At 45.1% G+C, this 12,209-nt stretch overlaps 2 protein-coding genes across 2 annotated transcripts; both read right to left on the bottom strand.

Moving 5' to 3' along the window:
* Positions 1-8,418: 8,418 nt before the first annotated feature.
* Positions 8,419-9,837, bottom strand: LOC135485423 (uncharacterized). Its single transcript, XM_064767466.1, has one exon. It carries the CDS (start codon positions 9,835-9,837, stop codon positions 8,419-8,421), a length of 1,419 nt encoding a protein of 472 aa, XP_064623536.1.
* Positions 9,838-10,507: 670 nt separating this feature from the next.
* LOC135485361 (uncharacterized) lies at positions 10,508-11,083 on the bottom strand. Its single transcript, XM_064767344.1, has one exon. The coding sequence runs from the start codon at positions 11,081-11,083 to the stop codon at positions 10,508-10,510; it is 576 nt and encodes a 191-aa protein (XP_064623414.1).
* Positions 11,084-12,209: the final 1,126 nt, after the last annotated feature.

The raw sequence follows: 12,209 nt of genomic DNA, 5'->3' as shown, positions 1-12,209 counted from the left end.
CCAAAAAAAGTTTGTACGTCACCAATTGCGACAGAGGCTGCGAGGTTGCCCTTGTTTTCATTACATCGAAAATCTCGCGTATCCTGTCGGCGGGAAGGAATGGTAGGGCCATTAACTTCTTTATGTAGTCGTGGGCATTTCTATCGTTCGCGTAGGCCGTTTGCAAGCCGAGTTCTTGGACTTTCCGCCAAATTGCTTGGGTCCAGTGGAACAGACATCCTGTGATGTTGATGCCTGGAAATACTCGGCGGAAAGCCCCCCACATGGCACTTTCAAAGTCAATAACGATGTTATCGACGCGAACCTCTCCGACAATCTCCTTCAACCTTTGCAAGATTGCTTTATAATCGCGCTTCTTTCGGCCGGACATCAATGCAAACGCGAGGGGCAACTGTTTAGTGTCTTCCCCACTCTTGACGAAGGCGTTAATAGAGAAAAGCTGTTTGAAGGGCGACCGGCAAAGTTTAAACGTGGCATCAGCGTACCAGGTCTTTGCTTTACTCAGGAGGTGGATTTGTTCATCTGTTGCGAAGATGAAATGCCGGCGATCTCGGACATTGATGTCAGCTTTAAAAAATTTTTCAGCGACGCGGTCCTCTTGGAGCTCAAATTCCAAGTCTGTGGGATCTTGCGGGCGATTCTTCTGGCGAAAGCGATTAGTTGCTCTGGTTAAGCAGCTCATTTTCGGTAGCGAAGGACATGGGCCTGAGTTCACGTGCTCAAGAAGGACTTCAGTCACAATAGCGGATGCTGACTTGTACACGTTTTCGGCGGCTTTTTCTTTCATGGACGCGGTTATCTTGGAGACGACTGCTGCACCTGGTTGTGCTTGATGGTTATGCGCATTTCTCCCAACAATAAATTGGTCCCCCTTCTGTGTCACCATAGCGCGACACGGATTATGCTTCGGCCGGATCGTGCATTGCCAATCAGTTGTAATATTGTTATTACGACGGCGCATAACGTTGTACGTGTAACCGTGGCTGTCAATCAATTTGTTTCTTGACCGTTTAGTCCCGACGTCAACGATTTGAAACGTCAATTCGAAGTCTTCCGCGGCCGGCGAAATTGAACTAGGTTCCTCAATGGATGATTCATTTATCTCCGGAATTCGTACGTCAGGTCGAAAATTGTATGTCTGATCCCCGCGTGGTAAAGTCTCGTCTTCGAGCAGTGTGGAGGCATGCGTAGGCGATGGTGGAGTTATGTCCCGGAATAGGTACATACTGACGTTGGCGGTGGGGTCAGGTGAGGCGGCGGCGGAAATCTCCCGCATAGGTGGCGATGGACTTTCGCATAGTGTAGTAGAGACGTCCATGTCCATCATTGGTGGTGGATTTTCGCGTGGCGTAGTGACGTCCGCGGTGCCAGTGGAGTCAGGTGAGTCGTCTATCATGGGTGGTGGACTTTGGCGAAGAGGATTAGTGACGACGTCGGCGGTGGGGTCAGAGACGGCGGAGATGTCAATCGTTGGCGGTGCCGGTGGGTCAGCAGTAGTCGGACTTGATGTCATCACTTTGCGCTTGCGCTTGTTGGGCTGTTCGTCGTGGACCAAGGTTCCTTTTCTCTTGTTGTCAACTTTTAGGAGAGGCACAAAATGGCTGGGAGTCCATGTTCCGCGATTAAACGCAGCACTTCCAGAGGACCAGAGGATGTGAATGGCAGCATTCGTTCCCCTGTTCTTTGAAGTTCGCGGAACAAACGTCGTGCTGAGGCGGCGTACAGCAGGGTCCATATGACCATTCATTGGCGGATACATGGATACAATCGAGCGGCCGACCACTGAGGCGAGAGCGTGAAAACACCACGCGGAAGATTCGTTGCGTCGGAGGCAGTCAGAACAGGCGTCATCAAAACTTTGGGTGAGCGCGTCCCATACCGGATCAACATTCTGTTTGATGTAGAAATCGCGGTGAAGAATTAACTCAATGGCCGTTCTTACGCGCAGCTCGGGGGTTTTAGAGAGACTCGTATCTCCGCAGAGCGCTACTGATACCGCGTGATAGAGACAATCCCCATCACCAGGAATGCTGACAGGTAGCCTGTTTCGCACTCCCCCACTCTTCTCCAAGATACGCTGTGCGTTTGTGTCGATAGCGTGTACGTTTTCTTGGTACATAATCGAACTTAATCGAACTTAAGTCTATCCACCGGCAGTCGCAGATGAAGAGTGATGGTGTGCATCTCAACGACGACGGACAACACAGACTGGCACGAGAAATCCGGGGCGGTATCCTTAGGAGGCGCTAGGCCTTTGGTGCAGCATTGATATACGGCCCTTTTCAGGGCCCTCAAAAAAGTAAAAGAGACAAATGTGCATGGCCTACAGATATTTCTAAGCAAGTAATAAAAATAAAGAAATAAATCGTGCAATTCTGACCCTATAGAACAATATACCAACTTTTTTAGGATTTTAACAAAAAATGGGGCCGGGCGTTTTTCGTAGGGGCGGGCGGGGACGATCACCAACTCTTTTTTTTATGTGGCCTAACCCAGGCCAGGACGACAAGAACCCCTTGCGCGCCATCAAACCGTATAAGTTTTTTTACCGGCAAACTGTGCTATAATAAATTTGTAGTCACCACCGGGAATTATAGTAGGGTAAAATAGAGTAAAAATAATGACTCCACCCATATAGCGAAACGACCTACGATGTAGCGATATGACCTACATCCATGTCGCGAAACGACTCCACCCATGTAGCGAAACGCCCTCCATGTAACGAAACGACCGTACCCATCATGTAGCGAAACGACTCCACCCATGTAGCGAAACGACCTACCATGTAACGAAACGACCGCCACATGTAGCGAAACGACTGGTAGCGAACTGGCAATGCAGCGAAACAGCCTGATACCCTTATTTCGCTTATGGCTACTTAAAGAGTAAGTAGATTAGAGCCACACTACTGTATGTAAAAGTTGTAGTTTATGATGTAAACTTCCAAAATAAACTTGTTAAAAATGTACTGTGCAACATTCTGATCATCCATCACTGTCACATTCACTACTCAAATCAATAGGATGAGCACCAGGACCTGGGAATGTACCCTTCCCCTCACTTTCAGACTCAGAATCGTATGTATCACCCTGTATAGTGTAACCTATATGAGGATGGAAGCCAATTAGTCAGGTCAATATATGGTTTAACCCCCAACAAATTGTAACAAAAGCTTTTTCAACGATTTTGTGTGCTATTAGTGGTCAATAACAACATCCAAAAAGTTTAGTGGAGTTTGAGGCCCGGAAAGTGTTTTTTTCAAGATGGCGTCCAAGATGGCCGCCATCACCTTAAAATAGTTATATCTCTCTTATTATTAATGCTAGAGTCTTGGTTTTGGTGTCTATACCCGGGTTTTAGGGGTGAAGGATCACATTGAGACTGTCAGAAGTAAGATCAGATGATTGGTTCAGTGAAAAATTCAAAATGGGGTCCAATATGGCCGCCGCATCAGCAAAATATTTGGATCTTCCTTATTTTTCATGTCAAAGTCATGATTTGGTGTCTATCCATAGGTCAAAGGGCTTTATGTAACCAAAGAGAATATATCGAATAATATAATATAATAGTAATATCAGGGAATTTTATTAACAGTATGATACATAATTGTTTCAAATGAATATCAAAATGGTGCCCGAAGCGGCGAATTCAGCAATATATGACAATTACATTATTCACTGACATTTGAGCTAGGTTCATCATTGTGATGCCTTTCCCATGCTTTAAGGGATTAGGAATGCAGTGAATACCATTACAAATAACATTTGGTTGGTTTAATCAAGATAAAAAAACAGGGCTTCCCAGACACACCTCTTATGTAAAAAGTCATTGCTTTATGTCTGGTCAGCTTCATCGTTTTCCTCTTCTAATGTCTGGTTATGCGGGTTGTTGCATGTATCCAACTGTCACGGTTCACAAGCTGGAGTACACGGGAGATCATATCCTCTACAGCTACATCTCTGACTGCTACAGGCTGTCGCGCAGTTACAATGAACCATCTTTAGAAGGTTATCGGGGGCTGCATTCATGTCACTTTCGATTGGTACCAACTGTGCTCCATCAAGTTTCCAGCCCCACTCGCAGGCCTCAATATCATTGTCTTGTCCTATCCATACCATCATTTGATAATAAACTCTCATGCTGTGAAACTTTGTAGCAGCTGTTGTCGGTGGAAGTCGTTCAGGCGTCACAAAGGATTGAGAACTGGCCACTTTCTTTGTGAACGTTCTGTACCGTAATGATGCAAGAGAGTCAGTTGCTTTGCCTCCAAAGATTACAGCCATTGCTTGACAGCCCTTGCTTTCGATCACAGCTGCAGTCTGTTTCAGTTGAGCAAATGACTTTGCACAGGCCTTGAGTGCGGTATCACCTTTAACAAGCTTCTGGAAAACAGTCTTTTTACCAACACCAAAGATTCTAGAAGTTGAGTCACATCTGGTGTACGCATGAATGAAGAGTAACTGACCACACAATTATTCTCCCAAAATTGTCCTCAGCTCTTTGATTTGATATGGGGCACCTGACCCGAGGCGCGTTTGCGCTGCAGTCTCGAGTCACTTGAGGCGGGTTGGAGCCACTTCAAGACGCTTAATCTCTCGTGTGGAACCGTACTGGCCTCGAGTCACTTTGCGCACGGTACTAAAATCGAGTAGCGCGGTATATCATGATATAGCAGTTCATGTAAACATGCGGTAGAATCATATAGATAACAGGAGTGTCAGTGTACAGTTTATAGCTTTGTTTGATTGATCTCGATGTTGTGTCTATTACATTGATTATTTACTACTCGTGGAGTAGAAGTTAGCCGAGGGTTGAGTTGGAGCGACCAGGAAACTTTCAAACCTCCACCGAAAAAAGAGTCACATGCGCCACCAAGCGACGGGCGAGTGGTTTCAGTGGCCTGAACTGACCTGGGGCCGGCGACTTGATCCGTCTCTGTGTAGACAGCGCAAAGCCAGTTACAGGTGATCCGGCTTCAAGTGGCTCGAGGTGAGGAGGGTTAAGCCTGGTCTACACTAGCAAACATTCGCCAACAATTGTTGGCCAACATGAGCCAACATCATGTTGGCGAATGTTTGGGGACCCGTCCACACTATCAAACACAGGCAAACATTGCCAAACAAGTTTGGCTAAGTTTGGCCGTGTTTGGCATGAATTTGAGGGCAATTTGGAGGGAAAATCAGTCATTTCTCTCCATCTTTCTATAAAACAATGGATACCACAGGAAGAAAGCATGCCTAGGTGCTTCAGCGGCAATTCTTTCAGTTGTGATTAACCCCCGTCGCCGCCGCAACTGACAAAAGCCATACTTGTGGAAAAAGCATGCATGGGGCCTATCACTGCCTCCTTCATGAGTTAAGGGCCTCAGACCCAAAAGCCTCAAGAATTTCCTGCGGATGGATGAAGGTTTTCGTATTCCGAAATTAAATGTTCAATTTCTTGAAATTGCCATGAGACAAGACCACAATTGATTTTTTAAGCCTTTTAGCAGTTAAATTGTCAATGTTTGACCGCGACGCATCAAATATTGCGTTCGGTTGTGCATCTGAAATTTAGATTATGTTATTCCGGACAGTCGGGCAAGTAAATGGTGAGAAATAAACTGGTGATTGACCACGGAAATTTTTTGATAATCGACAAATTAGACAGACTTTGATATTTGCACTCTTTTCAGCCAACTGGCAGAAAAAACTCAAAACACGCCCCCTATTACCCAATTAGCAAAATTCGAAATTAATTTTTTCATCAAATAATTTATATCTGTAGACTTGCCACAAAAAATATTTTTTCAATACCTCTCCAAATATGTACTTGAGAGTTAAAAACATGCACTCGTCTAATTGATATGCCTCGACCCTCCAACCTATGAATATTCATTAGTGGTCTTGTCTCCCATTCTCTATCTTTCATTGAGGCTGCCATTTTGTCCCAGTAGATCAATCACATGATCCAAATCTGTTCCCTGATTGGCTGCTGATTGCCCAACACCAACCAACATGTTTTTCAGAAGGTGCCTGACCTAACATTGGCTAACATTGGCCAACAAGTTTGCTGATGTTTTCACTTGTTTTTCGACCCGTCCACACTGGCAAACAATAGCAAACATGCCTCTGCAACAAGGCCCAACACGATGTTGGCCAACAATTGTTGGTTCATGTTTGCTAGTGTAGACCGGGCTTTAGAACCGTCCTCGTATAAAAGCAACTATTTGCGCTTAGAACAGCTGATGGAATACTTCCTTTATCTCGCTCATACTTTTATGTGGCGTAAACAAACAATCATTTATCACTTCCACTTGGTGCCTGGATATGCACCGTGCCTGGACAAACATGGTATCTGGACATGCATGGTGCCTGGACTCGCATGGTATCTGGACATGCATGGTGCTGGACATGCATGTTGCCTGGAATATTATTAACACCCTGTTTATACTGGTATCATCATTCATCAACGTGTTCGATGCAGAGTTTTAAAATAATAGGCAGTGTTAATCATATTGATCGCAATACACTATGAGTATAGTACAATCGATATCGCTAAATTCAGATCTTGGTTCAAATAAAGTCTGTTTTCAATTATTTCATCATGTTTAAGCGTATGATATGCTGCTCATCTCTAGACCAACGGAAATGCAACACTTCTCGCTCACCGTTGGCAGGATGTCTACTGAACTTCGCATCACTAATTTAGAATAGCAAAATTCCAGGAAAGGTTTCAAGTGTCTGAATAAAGTACAAGCCAGGGCTTGATACTGCACAACTAAATGTCTATTCGGTTACTGGCTACGCCTAATACCATTAGGACCTGCATAGTGGCACCGAGGCGGCCGCTGCCGGGGCAAAATTTAAACGACCCTAATTGACAGACCAGAATTTTGGGATAGCACGATCTTCGGCTAGGAATAAGTTTTAGTGTTGTAACGTCGCAAAACAATTTCTAACAGTTGGTTGTTCATATGAGTTATTTAAGTCATAAATTACACAAATTTGATTGTTAATATGGACAAGCAGATTTAATTCAATAAAATACTCCATGTTTGAAAATCGACGTTTCTGTTATATACGGGAGAATCCCACTTACCTCATATCGGAGCAGAGTTTAAAAATTACTAACTCCGTCAAATTTATGACTAGGTATAAGGGTTGTGTCAAATTAGATGGAACAGCACATTATGACGTAAGCCTAATGCAGGTTATAAAGCCTATTCATTGTTACTGCGAATACGTCACTCCTTTAAGAATGGCATGATTTCTCCATCAAAATGATTTATGAATAAACCCATGTGGAACACAGTTGTCACTGCTGGCCTGGGACATTCAATTCACTGATATTCATGTGGTCAATAAGAAATTGATTAAGAACTGCTGTTGGCTCATTATGTTATTGTTGTTAGTGTCACTTATGCTGCCAGTCCATTTCAATCCAATACCATCCTCTGGTCATTTTCGTACTGTTATTCAATCAGTTTTCCTTGTAACATAAAGGCCAAACAGGTGTGACGTCCGCAACCTTCAAATTTCTAAAAGACAATGTCATCTGTAATAACATATGAATACAACTTTTGCCACTTCATTAGGCAATATAATCGTGACTGTGCTGTCCAAATTGGTTTCTCAGGCAAGTGCCGGTGTAATGTTTTTGAGTGTTTCTGTTTTTGAGTGTTTCTGTTTTTGAGTGTTTCCCCTCATTGTTTGGGAACGCTCAAAAATAGATTGACAAGTTTTTCTGTGTATCCCCCCTATTGAAAAGTCATGGTCTCTCTAGCTGCCTATTGTTTGGAAACACTGACACATGGGAAACAACCACAGATGTTACACCGTATTAAATGTGTTCTCTTATAGTCTCTTCGTCTTGATGTTCTTAGTAGTATACGTCGTCTCATGCACGGGCGACCTCGTACGCATCCTTGGGAAACAAATGTCATCAACGACTCGGTCTCTGTTAACGTCAGCGTTTATATCTCGACTTGATTACCGTGGTTACATCAGCTTAGAATCGTGAACGTAGTGAACGATTATACGATACTTTTAGACCTAACCATCTTTATACAACATACTTCAGCTTAGTCTTCTTTACCGGTACTAGCAATTTTGGCAGTTTTAAATCGACAAGGTTACGGCCTATGCCTAATGTCTTCGCGTGGCAAAACCGGCATTCTTTCTTGAAGCGCCGACAAGTCTTTCTAACAGTTTCATGCGCATGCGCGCGAACATCCCCGCCCCCTAATTGCGGAGATAGTCCTTGAACCGAAGCAATTACTCAACAAATTAATTAACACTAAAATGTCCTAATGATTGCGGACGCAAATATCTACTTATCACGATCCTCTGAGAATGTGCAAGCTCTGGTGTCTCCTGAAGTCTACTTAGCTACTGGCAACAGGGATGCCCTTAGAGTGTCCATCACTTATCAAAACGTCTAAGCTGATTCTAGCAGAAGGCACAACTTCGCTATCGGGCGTGTGAGAGAAGAGTACCTTGTCTTAACGTCAGCGGAACGTACCAGCCCTTTACCGTCCTTTATTACGGATTCTACCTTGGCCATAAGCCACGAATTTCTTGGCGCTGAGTTATCTATTATCAACACAATGTCTCCTGGTTTCAAATTTCGCGATGGCCTGAGCCATTTACGGCGTTCCTGTAACGTCTGCAAGTACTCCGTGTACCATCTTCTCCAGAAGTTGTCAGCTAAGAATTGGATTCTTCTCCAACGTTTTCTCGAGTAACAATCCCGAGATTCGAAGATACCTGGGGGAAGCGGAGTTTCCAAGCGAAGTGTGAGCAGAGCATTTGGAGTTAGAGGAGTTAGATCCTGTGGGTCATCTGATGCCTGAGTAAGGGGACGATTATTTACGATGCACTCTACTTCACAGAAGAGCGTTCTGAGTCCCTCGTCGTCGAGCTTGATAGTTTGTTCGTGCAGAAGTGAGTACATGACCTTGCGAATAGTTCGGATCTGGCGTTCCCATAGTCCTCCGAAATGGGTAGCGGACGGAGGATTGAACTGCCATGTGATGTTCTTGTTCCGCATATAGTCAACTATTTGATCCTTATTCCAAGTCTTGATGGCCTCCCGAAGCTCGGCTTCAGCACCTACCAGGTTCGTCCCATTGTCCGAGTGCATTACAGTAGGGGCTCCTCTCCTGCACACGAATCTTCTAATGGCTTGTATGCAGGCGCTAGTCTCTAGAGAGTGAGCAACTTCAATATGTATAGCTCTTATGGCATAGCATGTGAACACAACACCATATCGTTTATGCTCGCTCCTCCCTATCTTGATGATGAATGGGCCAAAGTAGTCCATGCCAGTACGTGTAAAGGGTGGTTCACCTCCCGTGACACGGTCCACATGCAGATCGGCCATCTTCTGCTGCATGGCTTTAGCCTGGTACCTCCGACAAATTACGCATCTATATACTATTTTCTTGATGAGGTTGATTGCTCTTGGTATCCAGTACTTGGCTCTGAGGTGAGACAGAACTACATTTCTGCCCAAGTGTCCCACCTTTCTATGGAGATCCTCCAAGATTCTAGTTGCCACCGGTGACTTCCTTGGTATCAGTATCTGGTGCTTCTGCTCCTTGGTCAAGGAGGCTGCCTTTCCTAATCTCCCGCCTACGCGCAGGAGTCCATCCTCCATGTATGGGTCACGCCTTTGGATTGAACTGGTTCCTTTGACTCCACCAGAGTTCAATGCCATTATTTCACTCCTATAGAACCTTTCCTGCTCATGCTTGATAATGCACTTCTCTGCATTTTCTAGATCCTCAACAGTGAGTGTTCCATCTTGAGCTTGTCTTGTTCTCCATTTTAACATCCGGGCGACGGCTCCTTTCATGATTTGCCACCTTGAGATTCTCTCGAAAAGCCCTTCTAGCCCTGTAGGTCGATCCTCCAGTTCCACTGCTGCATTTACGACGTCTTCTGTCCCTTTTCGTACCTCAGGGTCGTCGTCACCAATTCTCTTGGGAATATCTTGCTCTGGCCATTTGTCCTCCTCCTTGACGAGAAACTTTGGACCGTTTAGTCAGAAGGCTGTCTCCACTGGATTCTTAAGTTTTAGACCTCTAGACACCAAATCGGCCGGTTTTGTCTTGGTATTAACGTAGTGCCATTGGCTCGGCTTGCTCCCTCATGGATGCTTGTCAGACGATTGGCTACAAATGTATGGAATCTACTGATGGTATTATTGATGTACCTCAACACTGACATACTGTCAGGCCAATATTCGACTCGCTCAAATTCATAATCCAACTCCCTCAAGACCACAGCGGCACTCTTCACAGCAATGGTTGCAGCTGTGAGTTCCATTCTAGGTATGGTCACTTTCTTCAAAGGAGCCACCCTCCCCCTTTCAAATAGTAGACTACTATGAAGCTGAGAGCTGTCTCTGTCTTTGATCCGCACGTAAGCTGCTACACCATAAGCCTTCTCGCTCGCATCAGCAAACACATGCAGCTGGTATGAAACGTCTGTGAATTCTGCAGGTGTAAGAGATCGAGGAATCTCTAAGTTCTCAAGTAGCATGATGTCTGACTTAAATCCTTCTCGTCTATGATATCATCCCAGCTGATTCCCTGCTTAGTCAGTTTCTGAAGTAGCATCTTGGCTGGTAGGACATACGGTGCAGCCAAACCTATTGGGTCGTAGACGGTACTAACAAGCGATAAGATTCCTCTCCTTGTCGCTGGTTTGTGGTCGAGTGAAAGCTGAAAACCCAGAGTGTCCTTTGCAGGATTCCACATCACTCCTAAAGCCCTCTCCTTTGGGATTGTGTCGCTGTTTTCAAAGTTCTTTTGTAACTCCTTAGAGCGGTCCTCTGTTGGTATTGATTCAATGATCTCTATGTCATTACTAGACCAACCCGTGAGGTTAAAACCTCCCTTTTCCAATATCCTTTTGGTGCCTTTCGCCTTCTCTATTCCATCAGCTGGCTTCGTGACGGAGTCGAGGTAGTCATCCACATAGAAACTACGTAGTAGGTGATCAGCAGTGCCATACTCCGAGTTGGTACTGATTGTCTTCTGTAGCGCCACATTTGCGCACGCCGGTGAGGATGCTGCCCCGAATAGATGCACGGTCATTCGGTATTCATTTGGCTTCAGCATTAAGTCTCCTCCTGGCCACCATATGAAACGTAGAAAGTCTCTCTAAGGAGGTCGTTGGTCAGATTTGGCCCCTGCAAAAGTACATCGTTCAGTGACACCCCATGGTGTTTCGCCGAGCAATCAAATACTATTCTAATCTTCTGGGGCTTTCTTGGATGATATACTCCGTGGTGCGGAATAAACCAAACTCTACCGTCACTTCTGCTAAGCACGTCTTGCGGGACCTCCTCCGCGTACCCGTTGTCTATAATCTTGGTCATGAAGTCCTTGTAGTCACTGCTGAACTTCACATTGCCCAGTAGCTTTGCTCTTAATGACTGTAGCCTTTTCTCAGCTTGTTTCCTGTTATCTGGAAGCATCGGGTTATCATCACGAAAAGGCAATCCTATTTCATAGTGCCCATCTACAAGTTTGATTGACTTGTTGGCCTTTTCCATGAACACCTTGTCTTCAACAGACGGCTTTTTCTTCATGTCGATACCCTTCTCTGAGAAGTCCATCTCAATGCTTGCCCTTACAAGGTGCTCCAGTCTTTCATCACTCTCCAATCCTTCCATGTAGAAAGGCCTATTATCCTGTTCTACACGAAGAAAGTTGGAACCGGCTTCGAGCCAACTCGAGGCGGGTCAGGATAATTTTTACCGTGTAGAACGAAATCAGAACCGTCTTCAAGTGACCTGACCCGAGGCGCGTTTACGCTGCAGTCTCGAGTCACTTGAGGCGGGTTGGAGCCACTTCAAGACGCTTAATCTCTCGTGTGGAACCGTACTGGCCTCGAGTCACTTTGCGCACGGTACTAAAATCGAGTAGCGCGGTATATCATGATATAGCAGTTCATGTAAACATGCGGTAGAATCATATAGATAACAGGAGTGTCAGTGTACAGTTTATAGCTTTGTTTGATTGATCTCGATTTTGTGTCTATTACATTGATTATTTACTACTCGTGGAGCAGAAGTTAGCCGAGGGTTGAGTTGGAGCGACCAGGAAACTTTCAAACCTCCACCGAAAAAAGAGTCACATGCGCCACCAGGCGACGGGCGAGTGGTTTCAGTGGCTTGAACTGACCTGGGGCCGGCGACTTGATCCGTCTCTGTGTAGA

Source organism: Lineus longissimus, chromosome 1, assembly GCF_910592395.1.
Source record: "Lineus longissimus chromosome 1, tnLinLong1.2, whole genome shotgun sequence".
Classification (NCBI taxonomy): domain Eukaryota; kingdom Metazoa; phylum Nemertea; class Pilidiophora; order Heteronemertea; family Lineidae; genus Lineus; species Lineus longissimus.
The sequence above is the reverse complement of the archived record's forward strand: the minus strand, read 5'-3'. Positions and strand labels throughout refer to the sequence as shown.

Bases quoted from the DNA above. Each gene is read 5' to 3' on its own strand.
- LOC135485423 (XM_064767466.1), bottom strand. From the start codon at position 9,837: ATGAAAGGAGCCGTCGCCCGGATGTTAAAATGGAGAACAAGACAAGCT.
- LOC135485361 (XM_064767344.1), bottom strand. From the start codon at position 11,083: ATGACCGTGCATCTATTCGGGGCAGCATCCTCACCGGCGTGCGCAAAT.